This window comes from Taurulus bubalis, assembly GCF_910589615.1.
Source record: "Taurulus bubalis genome assembly, chromosome: 20".
NCBI classification, from domain to species: Eukaryota; Metazoa; Chordata; class Actinopteri; order Perciformes; family Cottidae; genus Taurulus; species Taurulus bubalis.
Genome location: NC_136608.1, coordinates 7,505,560 through 7,530,769, shown reverse-complemented (window position 1 = coordinate 7,530,769; position 25,210 = coordinate 7,505,560). Strand labels below are relative to the sequence as shown.

The 25,210-nt window shown below is 43.5% G+C and overlaps 1 protein-coding gene across 1 annotated transcript; it reads right to left on the bottom strand.

Annotated features, from left to right (window-relative positions):
* Positions 1 to 1,650: 1,650 nt before the first annotated feature.
* On the bottom strand, positions 1,651 to 24,489 carry strip2 (striatin interacting protein 2; the record flags this gene model as incomplete). The annotated part of the gene is made up of 22 exons (XM_079236441.1): positions 1,651 to 1,901; positions 3,043 to 3,247; positions 3,772 to 3,876; positions 3,979 to 4,045; positions 4,672 to 4,772; positions 5,774 to 5,900; positions 6,279 to 6,376; positions 6,753 to 6,827; positions 6,998 to 7,069; positions 7,190 to 7,253; positions 7,326 to 7,391; positions 8,328 to 8,560; positions 11,016 to 11,066; positions 12,411 to 12,599; positions 12,813 to 12,940; positions 13,183 to 13,289; positions 14,099 to 14,167; positions 15,071 to 15,191; positions 15,319 to 15,453; positions 18,154 to 18,228; positions 19,959 to 20,028; positions 24,376 to 24,489. The coding sequence occupies 22 exons, from the start codon at positions 24,487 to 24,489 to the stop codon at positions 1,651 to 1,653; spliced, it is 2,523 nt and encodes an 840-aa protein (XP_079092567.1).
* Positions 24,490 to 25,210: the final 721 nt, after the last annotated feature.

Below are 25,210 nucleotides of genomic sequence, written 5' to 3'. Positions count from 1 at the left end.
TTGTGTGCTTCAGTTTCAGACATTTCCGGGAAAACAATCCAGAGCTCTCGACTCTGGAAAGCCCGCTTAGGTAGTTGGACGTGAAGGAACGGATAAGTTACAGTGAAGACGAATAAGAAAAACAGCACCATTTGTGTGACAGCTGTGTTCTTCCATGCAAGGGTGGCAAAGTTCCCTAATAAGGCCATCTCCGAGGGGCCCAGTGGCGTACGTATTGTGACGTTTGTCAGGCAGCTAGATAGAGTCGGAGTCAGCTGGTTGAAGCAGGGAGTCACAATTGTTAATTATCCTCATTGCTGAGGTTTAATTAGCCCAGGATGGTTCTAGAAAACCACTCAGAAGTGTCCGTCTTTCACAAGTGACAACTATGACTCAAACTTAACCGCCGCAGATTTATGCTTTATCACAACAGTTTTTAAACTGTATTTTAGATCTTAAAATAGAAAAGAACATCAAGGATGACGACTTAATTGCTGCTTTGGCAAACGCAGTCGGATTAACCGGCACAGCTCTGTGGAGGAGCAGTGTGCAGCCACCTCACTGAGCTTCCCTCCGGGACCATAACAGGACGTAGGTTTGATTTTTGGGCGTGAACAAATCCTGGATGACATCGGCGCTTACAGATTTGGTTCTGTGATTTCTGGATTCAAAGTTCCTGGAGATATCTGGAATAGCAAGGACTCTATATAAATGGTACATTTTCTATTTTAAAAGAGAACAAATACAATACAGTTTCTTCCAAAGGATTCTTATTAGTTCTTACCCCAAACCATCCTCCACACGGATTATTATTTTCTTCTTTCGGCGCGCACACACACACACACACACACACACACACACACACACACACACACACACACACACACACACACACTTTTTACGTTCATAAACAAACCCTTACCCAACCCCACTTACTGCTGGTATATATTTTTGGTGACATATTATGTGAGCTCACTATGCCATTAGTGGAAATTGCTCCCATGTCTACATTTGGACTATCAAAATAACCCTGTGGTTTGCTTCCAAAAGGCCTTTTTTTTCTTTTTTAGAAAATACATAAGAAAAACTTTCAAACCCATCATCAACAAACTACAACCCAATACCTACAATAGGCTTTGTGTGAAAAAGAGAAACTGATTAGAAATCATGTAAATTTACAAAAAATAAAAATAAAAAATAGTTTAACCACATACATTGATACAAATAAATAGAAAAAAAATGTACCAAGGATTCAAAAAAGCACCAACATTTTAAAAAGGAGGACATATAAATTGACAAAGTGGTGAAGATAATATTTTTTTGGGGGGGGCAGTGTAAACAGTCTCCTGCTACAGCGGTTTCTTATCAACTGCTACCTCTGTTCTCGCCGCCTCCATGTGTGTTCACAGTAGTCTTAGGCACATGTTAGCATCTGTTTGTGCTGAGCTCAGAGTAGGCAGCTCCATTCGTTCGTCAGAGTTGCTCCATATTCCCCTCCATCTTCCATCTTCTCCCATCACGGGAAAGCCTGGCAGGTGGCTTCCCCGTCTCCAGCTTCCTTCTCCTCACCGACCCCCCATCACCGATGAGAAGTAGAACCCCAGTCCTCTTCCTCCTCCATAACTCACCCTGAAACCAAACCGGCCCCCCTCCCACCACACCGTCCCTCCATCATGGATTCTGCAGCAGCCCCTCCCACTGGATGGGCTGGGAGAAGACCTCTCTCTCCAGCCACATCTCGTAGCTGTAGTGGAAGTCCTCGGGCAGCTCCACGCGCTGGCCCAGCACGCTCTGCAGGCAGTTGTCCACGGGCACGAAGTCTCCGTTCTTGTTCTTGTCGTAGCGCCGGCTGTTGAACTTCTCGATGCTCTCCCGCAGGGCGCACTCCTCCGCCTGGAAGTCCCAGGGGCGTGCATCGATATCTGGGATGAGAGGAGGGGATACCTTCATTTAATACACATTTGAATTTTCACACTTAAGACTCTTCCCCTTAAATCTACTTAAAATAGATGTTTTTTAGTGACGACACATCACCAGTGCCTGTATTGATTATGGATCTTTTTTTTTCTCATTTACCTTCTATCTATCTTTCTCTCCAACACTCATGGTGACAGATCACTTGCTCTCCCGTGAGGGACGGTGACCCTGAAAAGTCCCCCTTTCTCTGTTACTGTGGCGACACAATTTAAGCTGTTGGCCAATGGCTGCTGGAGCATTGTATTCAACACACGCACAGTGCATACATACAGACGGGTACATATACACAGATGTACACATCTACCATGAAATGATGGATGTATTGACCTATATTAAATTACGTTTACAGTCATGTTTACAGAGCCGAGTGTAAACGTATTCTTTACACGGCCGTCTCTTTTCTATTGATCAGCAAAGTGTGAAGATAAAGGACGACTGCTGGGTATAATTATCTCTATGACTGTTTCTTTATGACGATCTGAGATGCAAACTGAGTTGTGGGTCCAGGAGAATGATAATATATATTTATTTATTTCGGCTGCATTTGATAATTTCTTAATGATATAATACTCTTACCATATAAATCATGAGTTAGAGATGCAACAAAGAAAAGCATCCTAACCGATGTACCGTTTCACAAAGGTAGAAACGGTTGATGGAAATAAAAAGATTACAACAGATAAAAAAAGAAAGAAGCTTTCTGTTCTCTGCTCTTTAAATTGTTAAGATAATGTAAAAAAAAAAAAAAACACTGTATTTTCTTTTTTGCTTTCCTTTGCTGTAGTCTCTTTTTTATTTTCTAGAAAACTTGATCTAGAAAACATACTATCAATCCTTTTATTGTTGTTTATTTTATTATTTTCCTTGGTTAGTTAATTAGTCATTGTTTAGATTGCGAACTCTTTGTATAATCAGTTATTGGCTGTATAAAATGTGAGAAAAAAAAAGGGATTCACAAAATTGAAGCATGTCATTTGTAATAAACTGTGTCCAGCCTGGCATTAAACTATTGACAACCATCATAGCTGAACTCAGAGTGAACAGTTTGATCGCTTCATGAATCCGGCTCCACAGACTGATATTTACCATTTCCGTAGGCCCAGTCGTCATTGAGCCTGTGGCGGACCTTCTGGTAGATGGCCGACATGGTCTTCATGTTGCTCTTCCTCCACTGGCGGCCCAGGTACTTGGTCTGGATCTTAAGCAGCTTGAGGACGTAGAGCTGCATCATGGCCTGCTTTACCTTCAGAGCTCTCTTTAGGATGGGGGCGGACTTAAACACCACCAGCATCTGAAAAAGGAATGAAATTGACTAGAGGAGCATGTTTGAGCGTGTGGCGGTCTGCAACCCTTCCCTGTGAAAATGTGCATGGACTGGATGCTCGGTCCATGCATTCTACTCAGACGCTGATGGGGACCCAGAGATGGTAGATCTAGTCATGTGTCCAGTTAACCAAAACATTCAGTTTCGTATTAGAAGCTTACATTTTTATTAATATTTTACTTTTTTTTGTTGCATTTTCAACAAAATAGAACAATCCTTGACATTCATATCAACATAATACAATAAAATCAATAGTAAATCATCAAAACAGTAATATTAGTATCAATATTTTAGCTTATAGCAAGGATAAATGCTTGAAGCTTACATTTTTGAAGGCAAAACATATGTAATTTTCTTGATATCACCACACGTTGTTTCACCCGTTGTAAAAACACAGTATATACACATCAGACTCATTAGGATGGGTACGTTTTACAGTAGAAAATCCCACCTTAAGAGGCTCCAGTATGGAGCTCTGCAGAATTACTCACCATTGTCCTGGAGTGCTTCCACTTGGTCAGCTTGTTTAATATTCTCAGCAGATTGATACAAGAGAACAGGTTTCTCCAACAGAACTGGTTGCTGTCTCCCGCTTCCTGAAAAGACACACACACACATGTCACGATGACACTTAGAAAGGCTTGACCTTCATGCAGTGAGCATCAATCAGGTGTTACGCTGACACTGTTTTCACTCACCAGGCTCTCAGCTGTGAGCTCAGGCATCTCATGGACCACACAGTGGGGGAAGTCCAGCACACATATGCTGCAATGAGAGCACAGACAAACCGATCACTTTCCAAATCCACCCGTCACTTTACATACCGGAACATCACTGGAATCTGTCCCGTTTCCTTGACTTTTACATCAACGCTCAGATAGGGTCAGAGTACGACATCAAAGTATGTGCACTCTTAGCTGATACAGTGCATAGTGCTTTTCTGCATATTGCACCTGAGCTAAAATGGCCTGACCTGGTCCTTACACCTGCTGCAAAAGCCTCCTGTCACCCAATATGTGGCTTCATGTTCATTTCCATTCTTTCACACCTGAATCTCCTGCCATTGCATTGCTACTGTGAGGCCATCTGTTCCACTTCCGGGACGTCTGCTGATTCATGCAAGATTGCAGTCATGTCCGTAATACTCGGTTAGCCGCCTCAACAGCAGGTTCCCAAACACAACCCTTGTGACTCCGCCAAGCACATTCTTAGAGGTACCATAATAGTACTTAAGTGGTAGCCATTTCCAGCATGACTCACTGGAAATGGAGACACAATTATACAATTTCCCCGCATCTGTTGCACCAAACCAAGCGTGTCTGTTGTTATACAGCAAAACGAGACGTGCAGTGATTTCTGTGACTGTACAGAGGAGGAGACAAGGATCCTACCTGTTTTTGGCACTGATATAGGACATGATGTTCTGATTGAAGAACTTGAGGATGAGTGGGATACAGTTAGCAAACACCAGGTGCTGGGAGACAATCTCGAACTGCAGGAAAAGAAGAGTGGAATAATTAGTTTGACACTCTGGAAAAAAGCAACAACTAAAGATTCAACTCTTCTTCAGGTCTGATGATGATGTTGATGGAAAAATCCATAACTCAAAAAATAAAAAACAGGATTTATATTCTCATACAGCAGCTTTACAAAGACTTCACCTTATCCAAGAAGCTTTACTAAGATTCAAAGCAGGCGAGTCTGAGCCATAGTTCAGTATTTCATTGACTGCGGTTGTTTCACATGTGCTATGTTTCACCTTGTTTTCTGTATGTAATGTTTTTCATTCTTATGCAATAAATGTATCCTTAAAAGCAGTTTTTAATCATAGAGTGTTTGTGCAGGTGCCAAATAATGTACTAGACTAATCGATTAAACTTCCCACTGCAGCGGCAAACTGATGTGCCGCATGTAATACCGTTTTGCTGCAGCAGAGGGCGCTACCACTACAACTCTACAGAGCAGCCATTAAAAGAGTGTGAAGGAATGTCTTCCTAGTAACAGAAAAATATCCCGTCCTCGTCCCTGTTGTTCTGAACAGAAGAACAACTGATAAATAAAACAAGATATAAGTGCTTGAAATGGGTCCAAATCCTCTCTTTTTTTTAAGAGCAGATTTCAGACCAGATGCTTTCTTTCAATCTATTTTCTGTCTTCATTGAGAGGAAGAGGAATGGGTCTATCAGGCTGATGCAGGAGGTTGCGAGACGTGAGGAGGGGATGGAGGTCCAAAAGGTGGGGGGTGTAGAGGAGGATGAAAGGATGAAAGTAATGGCACGCTTGACTGGATAATCAGGTGGAGGGTATTGAAGGTAGCACGGGGGAGGTGCATGGATAATAGTGTATGATTGTGCTGGGGGAAGGCGACATGGAGAAGAATAATGTAAAAGGAGAGAATGATCATGTGAGGTGCCTGCAGGAGGGAGGACTGGAGGTGTGTGTGTGTGTGTGTGTGTGTGTGTGTGTGTGTGTGTGTGTGTGTGTGTGTGTAACCTGATAAATATGGTTGAGTTTGTAGTGTTTGAGGAGCAGCAGCAGCAGAGCAGAGATGGCCTTGACGATGATTTCCTTGTGACGGTTCACGTCAATTCCCAGCTTCATGCTCTGAAGGACTGTGATACTGGAGGACACACACACACACACGCACACACACACACAGTAAGGCCTTCAGGTCTCTAATGATAATACAGCTTTGTCTCAGTAAAAGAAAGACATGACTATGAGGAGACTGGCAGTTCTCTCTGCTTAGAAAACAAACAGATATTCTGATTAGGCATCTCAACAGGGAACAGCGCTCTGGTTGAGTGTCAGCTCGTCTAAAACTAGGACATACTGTAGACAATAAAAAAAATAACAGACAATTATCCTGATAATCTGTTATGTGCAGATCTAAATGATGGTGACATTTGACAACATACATGCATCTTTTATGTGTGGCTGTAGATGACAGCACCATGAGAAAAAGTGTGGTCAAACTGCAGCAGTCTTTAGTACTTACGGCATCTCCTCAGGCAGCACATCAGCCAAGATGTTGATGGAGTCCGTTTTGGCTTTGGAGGTTGGAGCTGCAGCCAGCAGCAGCTTCAGGAGGGCAATCTGACACACAATGCAGAGCTCGATATTGTGTTGAGGAAAAGGTCATATGTGCTCTGTGTGATCTAAGATTGCTGCCACGAATGCCTGATGAAGACTTTGTGTTCAAATAATTCTCTAGCTACAATATATGTGCATCAGTGCTGACAGGCTATTAATACTTTTTCCCCTCATTATTAATAATCATGTTTTCCTTTTGTTTCGAGAATCTGTACCAACAGCGATTATGTGGTTTAAGTGTTTCTACACAGCCAATGGGACATACATTTGGTAGTGAGATGGTGGGAATCCAGGGTCAAAAATGTTTAGAGGGATTGTGTAAAAGCTGATGGTGAGTGACCAGAATACATACAGAATACATACATCATGAGCCACTCACCACGTACTGGGAGAGGTTAGGAAGCATGCCCAGGTAAAGCATCTCTGTTGGTGTCTCCGCCACCTCCTCTTCGCCCTAAACAATGCACCATTTTTTTAATTAACATTCACAAAACACTCACATTCAGGACACAATAACAGCCGTGTTTCTACCTTGATTTAATATTCATCGTGTGGCTTTAAAAACATAAAAAACTGATTTACAGAGTTACGATTGGTCATAATTGTCACAGTGAAATGACTGACCAGACTCATTGGACATTGTTGCAGCTCGTCCTCCTGTTTGATCTGGACTTCAGCGATGGACACATATTTGTGCTGCAGAAGACGAGACCAGAGAGAGAAAGAGAGAAAGAGAGAGAGATAATTAACACTCCTAACACCACAGAGTGAGTGATTTAGTGAGATGCTACACGAGGCAGTGATTTCCCCACTCACCTGTTTCAGAGTCTTGACGCTCTCATGGATGGGTCTGGGCAAGCCCACCAGGGTATCTGTGTCACTGCAAAACAACACACAGTTACACCAGAGTGGGAGAAGACACAGTTTAAAATGTCTCAAATTAAATACCTACTTTCCCAGAGTGAACCCGATGAACTTGTTTCTGCTGGTCTCAAGGAAGTGCTCGATGTCTTTCTCCCTGCACACGCAAAAAAAGACAGGACGCGGTCAGATTTGGGATTCATTTTGAGAACACCTGCTGCCACACACACACACACGAACACGCAACCAAACAGACAGTTTTCACGGGAGCATTCACATGTGTGCGCACACCCACACAAACGCGCAGAAGAGCAACAGCAACGCATTAGCTTCCTGAAATCCCATCAGTCACACTGTGTGCCGCTGCTCTCCGTGAGCCTCCTACTAAATCAGCCCTGTATGTTGCAGCACTCTCGATCCAGAGACATAGCAAATGCACACACTTCATGATACGCTTCACTAATATACAGACAGAAAATAGGTTTTCTGATAACGAATGCATAATAAATGGGCGCTATAAAGCACTTGTGTCCTCCCTCAGAGGCATTATTCATGCACCCTGGGAAGACACCACACGCTACACTGTCAGGAATACACAGATGGAAGACATATTGCTAGTGCAAACTGTGAGATGACTTTATAATTTGGTTTTAACCTAACTCAAATTGTAGCACAGAATCAGGGTGTGAAGCTGACACCAGCTGCCAGCCAAATGGTGTGAAGCCGTGGCTGTGGGTGGGAGGCTTTTCTCTACTCTATGGTGGTCAAAATGGCAACTATAGAGGTTTTATTCAGTAGAATGGAGCCAAGTGTTTTTGAAGTAACAAAAAAATATGCCAGGGATCATTTTTAGCAGCTATAATAATGCGTATCGGTATGATTTAACGGTTTTACTTCAGCCGTTTATTAATGTGTGCAGGATCTGAGTTCACACCTCCTTTCTGTCTTGGAGTATTTTGTGTGGATATAATCAGTGTAATTTATCCTGAAGTAAGGCTTTAAGAGGGCAGTTTAAAGAACGTTGTTACATTTTTACTACTAATGGGTGTTTGTTTAGAAACCCAAAGTGCAGAAATTAAAACTGTTAATTAACCTGACTTTAGGGGCCCAGGGAAGGCCCTTGGGGAAGTTGACCCTTTCTGTGGGAGGTCTGAGGGGAGGCGGCGGAGGAGGGGGCTGGATGATGACATCGCGATCCAAGGGGTCCACCTCGCCCTCGATGCCGCTGTCTGTGTCCTCGGGGTCCTCCTCCTCGTCCCGGGCGTCGTCGTTCTTGAAAGGGTCCCGCTCGTTGTACGTGTCCAGGCTGTCCTGCTTGACAAGGGGCTGGGAGAGAGAGGACTGCTTATAACAAGTAAAATGACCTATAAACACATAAGATGAGTAATTAGCCCATCTCACATTTAACATGTGGTAAACTCCAGTTGTACAACTGCAAAACTGAGGAATGACCTAAATCCACCACCTAAACTTTACCTGACAGCGTATATAATACCTTTAACCCCATAACAAGCAGAATCATGCTGTGCAGCCAAACATTGTTCAAACACACTTCATTTCCAAAAATATATTTCCAAGAATGTATACTGTGCGATCACAAAAAAACCATCTAAAGATGAAAACTCTTCAAATTAAAAAGGCACTACTTTAATTTTAAGGTATACTGGTATATATGCATATATCCCAATTGCACTACTTTACATTATTCCTGCATATGAATACATACGTAGGAATAATGTAAAGTACACAGCAGGCACCATTTTTACTTCAGCTATAGTGGAGCAGATATTTATTGCCTCAGGTACCCTGATGCTTCTTAATGACAAAGCTGCTGACAGGCATTTCCGATATATCGGCTGTGAGCAGTCTAATAATAGCTTAATAAATAATAACACGTGAGCCACATTTATGGAATAGATCCAAATGTAGTGTTAAGGTCTTCAGCATAAATGCATCCTAAAGGACTGGTACACGTTGCGCCCAGCTGTTGAACCACTGATAGATACTATGACTGAATGCGCAGGTAGAAAATCCACGGCCCGCCACTGCCTTTTATTATACTTTTTTCCTTTTTCTTTTTTTTTTTAATGAATGGTTCGACATTTTGGAAAACATTCTTAATCTCTTTCAGAGAGTGAGATAAGAAAACAGATACCACTTGCATAGTTGTCCGTTAGATATGAAGCTACAGCCAGGATACCGTTAGCTTAGCTTAGCATAACCAGTTAGCCTGGCTCTGGCCAAAGGCAACCATCCCAAAAAAAAACGGCGAGCAACATTTCAGATTGAATTTACCACACATCTGCACTTCAAAAGATACAGGGACAAATGCAAGCAAAAGGCTAAGATTTATATTGGGCTCTTATCTACAAAAACAAACCCATTTAAACTCAAGTGCAACACACACATTCACACACAAACAACCACACAAGTGTCGCAGTTCAAACAATTTCTCCGATGAATGACTGTGGCAATAGTGCAAGCATCAGGCATGAGTCAGCGTTTTGGACATTAGTTGAGCCAGTGCAGTCGATGTATGGTGCACCAGTGATAGGACCGATGCTGGACTAAGTGAGTGAGTGTATGGTTGGGAGGAGGGAAAGAGGGAGGAAGAGGTGAAACCGTGTTGTGAGCCATTCTCTATGGAGAAGCCATTCTCTGGTATGTGGCAGGTAAAGCTACTGTAGTGGAGGTTCGATCAGGGTTAGGGGACAACCGCTTTCAATGACATCCATGTGAGAGGGAGGTCAACTGAGACCCAAATGCAGCACCTACAGAAGAGAAAGTATGGTCACGGCGATCTCAATTCACCTCCTCAATGAATGCATTTTAAGGACATTGGCCCCTAGTCCAGAGTCTACAGTACAAGGTGACAAACCTGGTAGCGATGTGATGAGAACTACAAGGGAGATGCTACTGCAGCAGATGTCTGAAGTGACTTTGTGGGACAGTGGATAGTGACCGCTTTACGCCAATGACAACAGCCAGCCCTGTTTCTCAAACCCCTCCCTCCCCCCAAACTGAGCAGGCCACAGTGGAGGAGGAGGAGGAGGAGGAAGAGGAGGAGGAGGAGTGAGGGACAGTATGAGGTGTTAGTGGATGTGTGGAAGGAGAGGAAAATGGTGGAGTAAGCATGAGAGAGAACAGAGAGCAGGAGGACAGGAGGAAGATGAAGAGCAGGATGATAAAAGCAAGGAAAAAGGCAACTCAATGGAAGTCGAAAACAGTTGGAACAATTAGGGGCTTAAGGGGGATGGAAGTAAGATGTTTTTAAAGTGTAAGGGAAAAGAAGGATATAGGCATGTAAGCATGGGAAATTAAAAGATTAGCATGAAAGGAGTAAAAACGGGGTTAAGGGAACAAGTGTAAACAAGTAAAGGGAAGAACAAAAACGAAATGTAAGAAAATATGCATTGATGATGACTGAATTAAAAAAGGTACTAAAGAAATAAAAACGGTTAGTCGCTTTCTTCTCGAGAGTTAGATGAGAAGATCGATACTAATGCTTTAAATACAGTGCAATTCTTGTAAAAATGTCATTGTGTGAAAAGGGTAAAACTTCGGACATGTTAAATATTGCTTCCTCAGCTTTTAGTGCAAAATGATATGATTGGATGAAGTTAAATGACAAGAGGGGGAGGAGAATAGAAAAAGAGAAAGAAGGGAGTGCAGAACGAAGAGGGAGAATTTGATGGCGGGGATGTGGGATATGAGTGCGAAAAATCCAGCTCAATGCAGAGAGAAAATGCAGAAGGAAAAGAGGGAATTTGTGGGTAAAGACCTGCTTCTTGGTAAAGGGACTGTCTCCTTCCAAGCTATCAACAAAGGCACTCTGTGGGAACACAAGGAAGAGGGGCAATGAGAGACCAGAGTGCAATTAGAGAGAGTCTGTCCAGTCAAAGCTCTAGAAACAGAGCCGCCCCGGCACCAATAGTATTTCTGGCACCTCTGACTTACGACAGAGACCCAGTGAGGTTGGCGCTGAGGAACTTTTGGAAAGACGGACCTGGGAAATTGTTAGAGGGTGAGTTAAAGAAGGAAGTATATGGGATAACTTCAGAAACAGATGAAGCAAACAATGGAGAAATTAGTCTTACATGTAAGTAGCATCAGTGTTGGGGTAACGAGTTACAAAGTAACGGATTACAGTAACGATATTACTATTATAGGTAACGAAATAAAGTAACACATTACACTCAAAATATTGGTAACTACACTACTTTACTAGACCTCAGTAACGCGCTTTCCTGTGTTACCCAAGACATTTTTACCAGTCCGAAAAGTTCTCTTTTAGTGGCGCGCGAGTCACACGACACTTCCTGCATGAACAACAAGCTGCTAGCTAGCGCTGCTGCTGCTACTGCCCGCGACCCCTCTGCCCAAGTCGGGTGTCGAGCCTGGTCCCGCTACCTTCGGTGGTTTTCGGGGAGCTTGCGGAAGTTAGCGGGGGGGAAGTGACGGAGCGCTAGCAGGAGCCCCAGCCGGCTACAGCGGGGAGCTAACGGGGACTCTGACCGAAGGTAGTAGCGGCTCGTAACCCGACGTTTACGGTAGATTGTTCATGCAGGAAGTGTCATGTGACTCGCGCGATTATTATTATTGGAAATTATATTAATTAATAATAATAAATTATTATTGAAAATGTATCTTTGCAGTTAATTTGGACATTTGCTTAAAAAAATGGAAAGTAAAGTAACTAGTAGTGAAGTTACTTTTCAAATGCAGTAACTAGTAAAGTAATCTAGTTACAATTTTCAGAAGTAACTAGTAACATGTAACTAGTTACTTTTTCTGAGTAACTACCCCAACACTAAGTAGCATATACATGTTATGTTAGTAATAAAGTTCAGTTATACTGTCGGGTTAAAGGTAGCAAACACACCCTTGTCTTCTGCAACACTGTCTCGCATATGATTTTCTTTTGGCTGCAAAAATACTGTAAAAAACACTACATTTTTTTACAACCGCACCCGCGGTTTTCAATGAATGCATATAAAAATGTTGCATTTAATGTCCCCTTAAACAAGTATGCGTATTGGAAGTGAATGCGTCACGTGTGTGTGTGTGTGTGTGTGTGTATGTGAGCAATCAATTATTGCGGACGGCGTAATGCATGACTTTAATAACAACCACTGCTGGAAAGTTCTGAATGGGTTCGGTGTGTTTGGGTCAGTACCCTGCGGCTGCGGCGGCCTCTCTTCTGCTGCTGCTGTTGCTCAATGAGCTCCATGGCGGAGGCCGGGGGCGAGGCCGCTCTCATGGCCCGGACCACCTTGATGCTGTCCTCGGGCAGCGGGGGCAGATTGAGGCGCTCTCGGCCTCGCACCTTCATCTCCTGGAGCTCCAGGAAACCCCCAACGGTGAACTGGAAGAGAAGGACGGAGAGGGAAACGCAGTGAGTCACAGGCCTGTGCGCAGTGAATTAAGTATGCAGGTGGATGCATCTTCACCAGGCCGCAGGTTAGTCTGGAAAAAACAGTCTCTAAATATTCTATGGATAGGATTTTAAATATTCAAAACAATACTGTATAATGACGTGTATTATGCGCCGGTGTTTGAGCGGTCATAATGTACTCACCAGTAACGTCTTCCAGAGCAGCAGGAGCACTTTCTTCATGGGGAAGTGCGGGGCGTTCATGCTGCAGAACTTGGTCACCATGGTGAAGAGGAGCAGGGCAAAGGGCTCGCCGTTGTACAGAGGGGAACCTGAGGGGTCAAAGGTCAAAGTCTGGGTTTTTGAGATTGGATATCGGAATAAATGAAAGCACCTGCTAAAACAGACTCTCCTGCGCTTTCGAGAAATGATGGCGATGAAGCAGGGTTCGTCTAAATCAAAGGATTATTTATTTATAAAAGTATAACCATCACAGCAACCGTTATATTTCAGCAGAAGTGCTCCTTATTTGTTAAACGCACACACACACACACATGCGCGCACACACACACACCTAGCTCATTCTTGAAGGTTTCTCTTGCTGCTCTCCACTCAGGTCGGTCATCCTCCGTTTGAACTCTAATGGTCTCCACCATCAAGTACATGATGCTGAGTAGGACTCTGCAAAGAAAAGACTGACACAATTCTCAACTTGACACAATGTGTGTGTGTGTGTGTGTGTGTTCATTTAACTGGTGCCTGGAACAATTATAATAGGCCTGAAAGGTCAACAAGTACAAGAGGCAATAATATGATTGCGGAGATGATGAGTAGCAATGAAAAGGGAAGTGCAAGAAGCAGAGGAGAATTGTCTGCAATCTGCTTATACATTTGAGAGGAAATAATTTTTACTCTCCGCCAGCATAATGCACCACCCATTCACAATTACCTGACGCAAGTCAGGCGGTGTTTTATCCATTAAACGCTTTGTTCGCTCAACAAAGCCTCACAGTTCAAAATAACTATAATGGTTTTCAATTTTGTGGATGCAATTAGGCGCAGATCCTCTCCTCAAGCCAGTAATTATTTCTAAGTGTTCAACTGGGAAATGCACAGACGGTGCGCTGCCGATGTGTGAACATACGAGTGTGTATATGTGGGTGTAGAGGGATGTTCAGCCTATTTTGTAAAAAAAGAAAGAAGCAGAAATAGAAAATGAATCTGAGGGGAAAAAGAATATAATTAAAAGTTGTGAATTAGGTCTGTGTGTGTGTGTGTGTGCGTGTGTGTGTGTGTGTGTGTGTGTGTGTGTGTGTGTGTGTGTGTGTGTGTGTGTGTGTGTGTGTGTGTGTGTGTGTGTGTGTGTGTGTGTGTGGCCAGATGACAGGAAAGAATGAAAAATACAATTTTCTTGAGAATTGGAAGACATTTTCCTTCCTGTGTGAGGTGAATGTGGAGTAGGCTGCGTTTCATGTGGCTGCATTACACACCTGAGCTCTGTGCTGTCTGCAAGAGAGATGGCCGGCTTCCTCACTGCACTGCTGCATGCCTGGTTGTTACTGCAGACACCAAAACACAAGTAAATATGTACATCATCTCAGTGGGTTATTTGAAAAAGAAGAGCCAGTCTTTGCGGAAACAAAAAACAATTTCCAAAAGCATGACGATAAGGTTACGGTATAATGATCCAGAGGTTTTTTTAAACACAGTCTCATTTTCTTTAATGCGATTTTCATGCTTTTTCTATAAGCAGCACCGTGTGTGTGTGTGTGTGTGTGTGCGTGTGTGTGTGTGTGTGTGTGTTTGCCTGATTGGCTCGCCTTACACTGCTTTGAATGTGCAGCATATTGATGGGCCATGATGCCTCAGAGTAGCTTATGTAACAACAAAGAAGTGTAGGATCCCAACTGAGGCCGACACCGGCAGCAACAAAAGCAGACTTGAAGGAGCCGCTGCCGCACCGCGTCAACGGAGAGTTTGAAGTGCGGCATCACAGGTGGGGTGTTTACTGTATCCCTGCGTTTCAGTCTCTCTCTCTTTTTCTCTCAGTGTCCGTCGATGTCTTTCGATCGGGGTTTCGAACCGATCAATAACATGACAACCATTAGGCCACCCTATGAAAGATGTCCGGATTTCAGGGTAAAGATTCTCATATAATGTCACTTGTACCTCATATTAACGTCCACTCCCTTCCTTTACTGCCAGCAGGCCATCACCCAAGGGGGCTATACGTTCATGAAAAGGCACCTGCAGGTCTGCGCTGTCTGTTTCTATGGCTCACTTGCCCTTCATGTCCCTTTCTTATACCCTCGCGTGTTGTAAATACATGAGCAGCAGCAAGTCTGTAATCTTATTTTATCAAGCAAATCCAAGGTGAAAGTGACATTGTAGCTGACGGTTTCATTTTGGGGAGTTTTCTTTTATGACTCGTGTGCCCAGCATATTGACCGCGTCCTACTCACTCTATCTCCATGCTGAGCAGCTCCAGCAGTGCCGTGAAGATGCCCATGTCGTAGAGCAGGAAGACATTGTGTCTGGACCAGTGGAGCACGTCCACCTCGGTGTCACACTCATCAAACACTCCTGGGGGAGGGAAAGAAAGGCGTGAGGAACTTTCAGAAGCTAACTTCTGTTAAAGTGAACAGCAAATAGAGCAGTAGTTTACAGCCATGACTGCTGCAGCTTGGAAAGCGGCATCGGGCCTACGCACCCTGAGCCAAGTAGAGGATGGCCCTGGCCACCTTCAGCCTCTTGTCTCTGTCCGTCACCTCCAGCGCGTCCAGCAGCCTCATCACATAGGACCTCTGCTCCTCCACCGTCAGCTCGATCCACCTCCTGCCTCGAGCTGCAGGAAGGACACGACAACAAAGTGGGCAACGCCATTTCATCGGTTTTTCCTCGGTCTCACACAGTTTTCAAATGTTTACCATTTTGCTAAAAATGGTAAACCACTCCAATAGTAGTAAAGTGTTATCATACCCATTAGGTTACTGTAGTATCATGCTTGTTAGCTTATTGTAGTTATCATACTCATTATCTTTTTTTAATCAGTCAGTCACTCGTTCTCATCTGGTTTTAATACATGATATAAGTCAGTCTGAATGTCCTGCAAAATTGGGGATTGACTGATTTCTTACTTCTGTCATGCTTCCATTTTTCTCTGTGTTTGTTCCCTTACTCTTTACTTCCTGCACGTCATGTCATACCGATCATTTTCCTAACCCCCTGCCCAAGTTTCATCAAATATTAATCAAGCTCAGATTGTTCGGGAAATCGGGTGGCTGCAAATAACCGACCTGTGACGCATGCTCGGCTGTAATCTCGCCTGTCGGATACTGTAAATATTTTGCACAGCAGAGCCCTCCTCGCAGACAGGGACTCAGTCACAGTGGATCAGCCCGTCACCTCCTCCGCAACGTCACCATGACGGAAGCGGCCCATCCTTAGTGACACTGCCCTCTTTGCTTCCCCACCGCCATCAATAAAATACGGCTGTAAGTACCTTTGAGTCAGCCTGAAGGATAAACTGTGACATCTAAAACAAAGACTCTGCCGTCCACAAACTAAAAGCTCTCGCAGTCAAACGCCACCTCCCTCGGCGTCGCAGCAGTATTGATGCTCACCCCTCACGCATAGAAACAACATTTATTTATTGGCCTCCCCACTTCCAACCTGCCTGCTGTTCTTGTTTGTTGAATGCCGTTTTTGAGCCTTACTGGTTTCAAGTGTTTGATGGCGTACGGCCAGTGAAAGCTGTTGTTCTAATTTGGGTAAAACTGTAACCTTGATCTGGATATTCACAGTAATCGTGCTGTTAAACTGTGTGTGGAAATATAGAGACTGACTGACTGACTGCTGCTTTGATGTGTCTGTCATTATGTTCCAATGCATCAGCTCTGCAAATAGCTGAACGCTTGTGACTGTTGAATATTACAGAGCAGTAATTACCGGAGTCAGTGTTGTCATGAGCAGAGACCGGTACGCAAAACTACTATTACTACAGAAAATGACAGTTTTTAAAGAAATGCACACCTTCTCTATTAAAAAGCCTTTTTTTTCTTTTCTTTTAACAGTGTTAGTCTTCTATTCTTTCATTACGTGGACAGTAATAGGCATTAAAGCAGCGGAACATCATCATGATCGGTGGAGCTCAGCGCGTCTGACTTCAGCACCGTCGCTAAAGAAATCTTCCTTTACTTCAGTAAAGAGCTTAAAATCAGACACACTGTGATAATCACAGTAATTCAGATGATTGGGAAGCCGTGATTGGTGGGGGGGAAAAAAAAACCTTGACGAGCAACACTGTCGGTGTCATATACACACAAAGAGCACGAGTCAAAGAGGAGAACCACCTGACATACATTGCTCACTGAACACACACACACACACACACACACACACACACACACACACACACACACACACACACTGATGAAAAGAGCATAATGCAAAGAGGCAGCTCTGTGCTCTATCTCTGTGAAACAGCAGCCGGAGAAGCTCTCATCTAATCCCGCTATTCATTACCGCTCAGCTTGGAGAGGAGGTGACAGATGAAGAGGATGAGGCTCGTCTCGCTCTTTTTCGCGACCAAATGGAAAGACGCCACAGTCACTAGAGACCCTCTTACTGTTTTCTCAGAGTGATATCTGTGGCATGTTGTGTGATGTCATCACCAAAAAACAACCGAATGCAAGATATGGTGAAGAGTTACAACAAATCATGGTTCTTTATTCTCTCTTTTTAAATGGAATACGTTACTTGGAATCAAACTTGATCTTTTCTACACAAGACAAGACAGCGTGATTAAGAATATCTAGAGAGCATAATCTCTGTTCAGACAGTACCTCGTGTTGGAAAAGCTGCTTTGTTCTTGGGAAGCAAATATTAATCACATGGTTAGGATGGGCCCATGTGAATCTGTGGGGATATTCATTCTTTGACCGGCTTATACGAGCACAGCTCTGATGTGCCCGGTCACCCGCCTCGCACAGGTCGGCTTAAAAAAAAAAAAAAAAAAACTCACAGCAGCAGGCTGAAGAGCGACGCTGGCTTGTGTCGCCCTTCAGACGGGGAGAAAACCGAGCCAAACTGAGCTCAACACATCCCTTTACAGCTTTCAGTGTGAAGCCGAGAAACGCACTGGAGCGGGGAAATATGTCAACGCTCTCAGTTGCGATGTCAAATTTGTAAAGTAGCCATTCTGAAAATCGTGGGAGGGGGGGAATATATATTTGATTTTCAGGATAATTCTTTCAATGGAATCAAAAAAAGAATTCCCTTTGACATTGTGCACTGTGTCGTGAACATTTTGTTTATTTAATCATGCTCTTATCAAGCTCTGAACTGGGGCCAACCGGGCCATTGAGAGCAGTCACACTGTTGCAGGAGCCATCAAGGACTCTGTTAAAAACAACATTACTGGCTTTGGACTTCTGTGTGTTTCAGTGTGCAAACAGCATATCCATAGCCATTTAATAGATCTCATAATCACACACACACACACACACACACACACACACACACACACACACACCACACAAAGTACCATGGCTCCTGAAGTCCTCCTCAAAGTAGTCTCTGTTCAGGGCAAACTCTGGCTCCTCTGTGTAACTGTAGAGCTCTGTAGATAGAAAACAATACAACAGAATTAGAGCTGAAACAATAAGCGAATATATCAAAATATATATTTTTATATTATTTTCTGTGTTCATGAATTGCATACTAATGAGTGTTCATGTTGGAACAATGCTTTATAAATGATGAATTAAGTGTTTACTCATGCTTTACTAATGCTAAATAGTGTGTACTTATTATAAAATGCATGGTAGTCTGATTGCAGCTTCTGTACTTAAGACCATTTCCTTCTTTTTTTTCTGTATGTCTTAACGTTTTATAGATCAAATAATTAATCAAAAACAACCAACAGATTGATCGATGAAGAAACAAATGAGTAGTGACGGCCTTAAATAGAATAGAACAGAACAGAATATAGTAGAAAGAGGAGACATGTGCACTCCTACTCCCGCTCCACCCTCCTAAAATAAAAATAAAAACCAGTTCCTGTCTCCTCGGCGGTGAGCTTGTCCGTGTCATGCGCAGTCTCCATGCTTCTCAGAGCAGGCGTCACTACCCGAGCCCAAAGAGCTGTCGCCAGAAAGCCGCTGTGCCCGTCTTTCGGTGTGCGCTCGCCAACGTGACTAACACTCAGCTGCCGCATGCCATCCGCCAGGAGGACGACCGGTCCAAATCACAGACTTGAAATAAACTACGAGGTGCAATCAGCAACATCCATCGGCGTCGTTAAATTCAATCCCTCTGTCCTGTATGCATCTTTTGGGCATTTATAAGTCAAGGTCCAAGTCACGCATGAGCTGTTACCAGATACACCAGATGCTGGAACAATACAGTAGTCCTGGATGTATGATCATAGTTCTTGCGATCACGCGTAACATTAGTCATACAATGTGTCCCGTGTCCGGAAAACGTGTGTCAGGACGACGAGATTTTGTTGTGTGCCTTCAGTGCTGTGTCGGCTCATTGTTTTGTTTTAATGAATAACACTGCAACATGAAACAGCTGAAGAAAACCTGAGGCATTATATCTTCCAATCAATAGCACATTGTAGTCTGTATGCTAAGTAGAACCAGAGGTGTTACTGCAGGAACTCCGTGGGGGGAAATTGCATGTCAACCAGACAATGCTAGGTGTAAGTCTGATTAAAGGTTGATGTGAAAAAGAGAACTGGATAAAAGCAAAGGAAAGCACAAGGGACAGATTCAAGCACGTAACCAGGCAGGAACATGACGATCCTGATTTACAAATGGCAGTTTGTGCCATAACAAGACGAAGAGTCATATAGTTTAGTTCAGTGTGTTAGCGTGCTGGGCTGATGGAGACGTCATTAGTTTGCAGATACTTGGTCATAAACTAAAATATTGGACGAACTTTGACCTAATGGCACAAGAAAAAGTCTGGAGATCATCAAAGTTGTTTAAAATTCATCTCTCTGCGTGCCTCGAATGCAAAATGTCATGGCAGTCGATGCAGTAGTTGTTGCGAAATTTCATGAAAAGCAAGTATCGTCAACCTCGTGATGGCAAACATAGGAAAAGTCAGGGGACCATCAAAGTCAATGGGATTCATCCCCTGGGGACCGTGGATGTCTGTACAAAATGTGGTGAAAATCGATCCAATGTGTGTTGCAAATATGGTGGCAGACACAAACATACTTCTTCAATTACATACAGTTATTTTTAGGAAGTACATTGAATGCAGATCCTACAGTATGAGAATGTGGTGCAAGCTTTTGCTGCCGTTATCAGGGGACATAAATCAGTCAGTCAGTCTTACCTGAGAGCTCGGCAGTCAGTGTGTCCGTGTCTCCGTACTCAAACTCCAGGTTTGGAGACTCCATGGAGCTCTGCGAAGAGCAAAAAAACACATTTGCATAGATATTATAGTACGACTGCGATCTCAGCTGAAAGATCACAGATGTCCAGACACCCACATGCACGCAAACATACTGCAGGCTATTCCCACTTCCCCACACACCTACTGTACCACTACTCTGCAGTCCACTCGCGGTCACACACACTTCAACTCCACACATCACCCACGCACACTCTTCCGGCTCGTTCACTGTTTTCACTTCATCGCGCGTACTTTGGGGTTTTTGATTGGCTGCTGAATATTCAGAGTGCCGTTGATTAGTCATTTACATTTTTTTTCTTCTCCCTCTGTCACATATCTGACTCACAATTACACACGTTCTCTCTATGGGCACAACCAGCTACAGCTTTGATCAGACCGATTGAATGCTGGGAGGATGCTCTCTCCCTTACAAAGACCCAGATGTTCGGCGGAGCAATAAACTGGAGTGAGGGGAGAGAGTCAACCTGGCAACTTGTTTCAGAGCAGATTAGCTCCTGTAGGCAGTCCAGGGTCGGGATTAGCACGGGACCGTGATTAGCACACGCCCTCACCGGCTTCACTGCAGCCTTGCAGGTCCAAAACATCAACTCCTGATGACAAAGTGGGATCTGCAGGATCGAATGAAGAGCGAATGAAGAGCATGTGATCCATTCAATTCAGTTTATTTTGTGCAGCCCCAAATCACAAATACAAATTTGCCTCGGAGGGCTTTACAATCTGTCCACATACGACATCCCTGTTCTGGGACCTCACATCGGATCAGGGAAAAACTCCATGTGCACGCGCACGCTCACGCGGAGGCCCAAAATGTAGGCAAACACACTGGAAAGGACTTCTTCTCTCTAAAATAGAGGAGCATTTCATGATATCAATAACCTTGAGAGTGTAACCCTGTTATTATTAACGCCTGAGGCAAATAGAGGCTTAATAGCAGGGAGAGAATAGGCTTGTGGCTGGAACATTCTTGTTTTTTTTAATCTTTTTCAGTAGCGGATGTGAACTGATGCAATTTCCCTGAAGGGACGATTAAAGATTAATTTGATGTTAATGACATTGAAGAAAAAAAATCCCTCCTGGCAGCACTGGGAGGATAAAAGCTACGAGTGTTGAATGTGTTTAACCCTGTGAAAATCGCCCCAAGGCCGGGACTGTAAATAAGGATGTGCTCTGAGTCAGCGATCCTGGTTAAACAAGTCTGTCACAGAAGTGTCTCCTATAAATAAATACCTGCTGCAACCAACCAAGCACAAACTGAAACACAGAGGACGTCAGGTGGCCCGTCTGTTTACGACACTGTGCCAGTGCAACGAAATGTCATGTCATCATTCACTGCACTTGTAAACCAGGAAATGAGAACCACCCGGGAGCGCAGATGATTCAACTAAAAGAACCCACAGCTCGGATCTCGCGGGAGAAGAAGCCTGCGGGCGCTTTGTGGCCATTTGCTGCCTCGCTTATCAACACAGAATCAACTGAAGCGCTGTGTTATTTTGGAAGCGTCCAACTTACTTGTTTATTTTGCAATATTTCTCCACTCTGCATTGAGAAGAAGATGAAAGTACAGGGTGGCCTTGCAGGTAAAAGCGCCACAATGTCACTTGTAAAATGCTGATATTTAGTCTCCTCTTCAGTCCTTTTAGCTTCCTAGACATGACACATAATGTTGCGTTTTTTTTTAATGGCGTCTGCTTAATATTGATCCGGCTGCAAGAGGTCGATTACGGACACCACCCTCAGAACCAGCTGCCATACAATGTGTTAAAATCCATTTAGTACATCTATAAAATAATGGGGATTAATTGCTTAACTCGCTGTAAAGTGTACAATCAATGCCGATCCTTTACAAGCTCCATTATCAACTGGCACCATGTCTTCATACGAGGAACAACCTCACATACACAGAAGCTATTACACACTTTGTTGTGCTGCGAGCGGCTATTCCAGCTGTCCACTGTTCCCCATTCATCCTGCTGCCTGATGCTTCCAAGATCGTTTTTATTATCGACGAACGTGTTGATTATTTTGATTCATTTATATGATCGGTCTATGAAAAGGCAACTCATGATTGCCTCCAAACATCTGGTTTTGTCCAACCGACAGACCATCAAACTTTTGGATTGCACACAGCTCTCATCCATAAAACCATTCTTTTTCAGCTGGAACAAAATAACAAACAATGATGACATCACTAGCGTGATATTACAAACCGGGGGTGTGGAGTTTGAAAGACATCGGTGTTGAGAAGACAGGGAGTCTCATGGTTACACTATGGGAAATATAGGATCAGCATACTTTGAGCTTGAAACATATTACAGAGTAAAAGTTATGAGAGCTCAACTGAACAGAAGTACCACTTTAACTCTTTTAACAAGATCCACATTTTTCTCAATAAAGAATCCTGTTTTGTGATGAATGAATTAACCAATTAATCTAGATAATTGGGAACATTTGGTCTTCAAATGTTTTCCAACCAACAGATCGCAACCAAAATATATTCGACAACCAGAAAATGTTTGACCATTTTACTGACAAATGACTTTAAAAGTTTACTGTTGTGGTGAATTACTATTACATGTAATGACTCATCCAACAAGCCGCCCCATCCACCATCCATCTGGTGAAGAACCCGGAGTCACCCAGGGACACTGAGGTGGCCGTCCTTTCCAAACTCAACTGGGATGTTTCTTTAATTCCTTTGAGGGTCAACACAGGAAAAGCCTCTCTTTCTCTCGCTCTCCTTCATTTTCTCATCCAGTCTCCCAATCCTGTCTCCTCTCTCTGTCTCCAGCTGATAACGAAAGTCGTCCTCGCTCCAAGCTGGCACCGCTTCTGTGCCTCACGCATCAGTGTGCAAACACTGGGCTCAATGTCAAGGCAGGCCACCCCCACTCTTACCAGCATATACCACACAGACAAGAGACGACTGCTCTACCCAGCACAAGTTTACATACTGTATGCATGTACATGAACGAATCAGATCTGAGGATCACTTAACAGACAGACGGACACAGGAGCCCAGTTCCAGTGCCGTGGCCAGGGAGTATCAGCATCAACATATGGCCTTGATGTGTAGTGCTTTCAGCATCCATGTCATGCATCCCCCCTACACACACACACACACACACACACACACACATACCATCCCCAACCACTCGACCCAAAATCCAACGGCTGTGAGATGAATATGCTCTAATTCTCTCCAAAGAAAAATCATTCACTGTGCTCAAACAATAACACAGACGTCAGGGGTGACTGGATTTTTGCCTGGACGACAGCTTTGACTGTTTAACTCCTCGGATGTATCTGGACCGAGCAAATCAGGAATGAAAAACACATCTTCTTCTCATTTTTTTTTTCATGAGGGGATGAAATACAGCTGCACAGCACACACAAAAAGAGGCAGCATCATCAGTCATGCTGCTTTCATGTGCAGAGAAGCAGAACAGACCTGCAGGTTTCAGGACGTTTGTAAACGTCTCAGCCTCAATGGTTGGATTCAAGGAGATCTTGTGAGGTTGCAGCTCACAATTATTGTTTTATAAATTGATCAATAAAATTATCAATATGAAGGAAGTCAGGCTGGGAAAGAAACATTAGAAAATACAATGGGCTTTTATTTATTTATTTATATCTATCATGCTGCGGACCAATTTATTAATTGATGAATGGAGAATTGATGTTTGCAGATCATAATAACCGTTGCCTTAAATTCAGTGCAGTAGCTGTGAAACAAATCATGCTCTTATAAAATATATATATATATGTAATATCATTACATATTATCAGAGACAAGTCAAGTCTAAAATTGGTCACTTACTTTAAGCAGCAAAGTCATTTATAATGATATGAAGTGAGACTATTTCGCCATTGTGAAGCTTTGACCTGCAAATGTTGAATTACTTGATCAAAGCAATTAACTGACGGACACAAGCCAATGTTAACATTATAATTCATGGTTTATTTACCGCAAGAGAATAAACCCCTTCATGCTTCATAGTTGTTGGGTGAGCTGCTCGGACTCCACATTTCACCACCTGCATTCTCCACGCCGAGCACCGCTGTGGGATTACTGCGGGGTTATTTTTAGGAGCCGGTTGCCAAAATAACACCTCGGTGTCTGCCTGCCTGCATGCTCTCCAGCCAAGACGTCGACTCACTGCTGCATGGGAAGGACATTCAGCTGGACGGAAAGCTACCCAGCAACAACACACACACACACACACTCTCTGACACACACACACACACACACGCACACACGCACACACACACACCTCCAGTGCGCTCCTGTGCCAAACGCAGTGATAGCCGACTGCACACAAACGCCTCTCCAATTTACCTCCGACTCCTTCTGCGGATCCTTGAACACATCTTTCCCTTTCGGCCTCTGCCAGTCGCCGTTATCGTTAAGGTTATTATTATTGATAGGTACCTCCATGTCCTCCGCCTGCATCTTCCTCGGTCGGCGCGGCTCACTTCCTCCCCCGCAGATAGTGCATACCGGTCCGGTGGCGAGCTGTGACTGCACCGCGGCAGGAGGAGCACCGGCTCCTGAGCCCAAGTTGTGGATCTCCTCCTCCTCTTCCTCCTCCTCCTGCTACTGCTTCTGCTCCCCCCACCCCTGTCTGTTTGGTTCACTGTCCCTGTGCGCTCCGAGAGGGCGGGGTTAGGGAAGTCAACAGCAGAGAGGCGCGTCAGCTGACCACCTGAAAGTTAAGCGAGGTGGTGTTACGCAGGGTCAGTGCATGCACTAATATAGAGAGGTGATGGCTGAACGTGCAGACGTAGCTCTGGTGCACCTCGTGTCAAAATAAGAGCCCGGGTTTAATACTCGTACTCCATATTTATCATCTGGAGATACGAGGGTTTGGTGCTCAAACATAACCCTTCAAATAAATGTAACAAATGTAATAAAGATATACAGATGTACAGGACAATATATATATATATATATATATATATATATATATATATATATATATATATATACATATACATATACATATATATATATATATACATATATATATATACATATATATATACATATATACATATATAATACATTTACATGGATAAATGTATATCTAAATATGACACAAACAAAACATTTAAAATTCCTTGCAGTCAAAGTCTGTAAATGTTTTTGTTAAAATTGCATAATGCACCGTTTC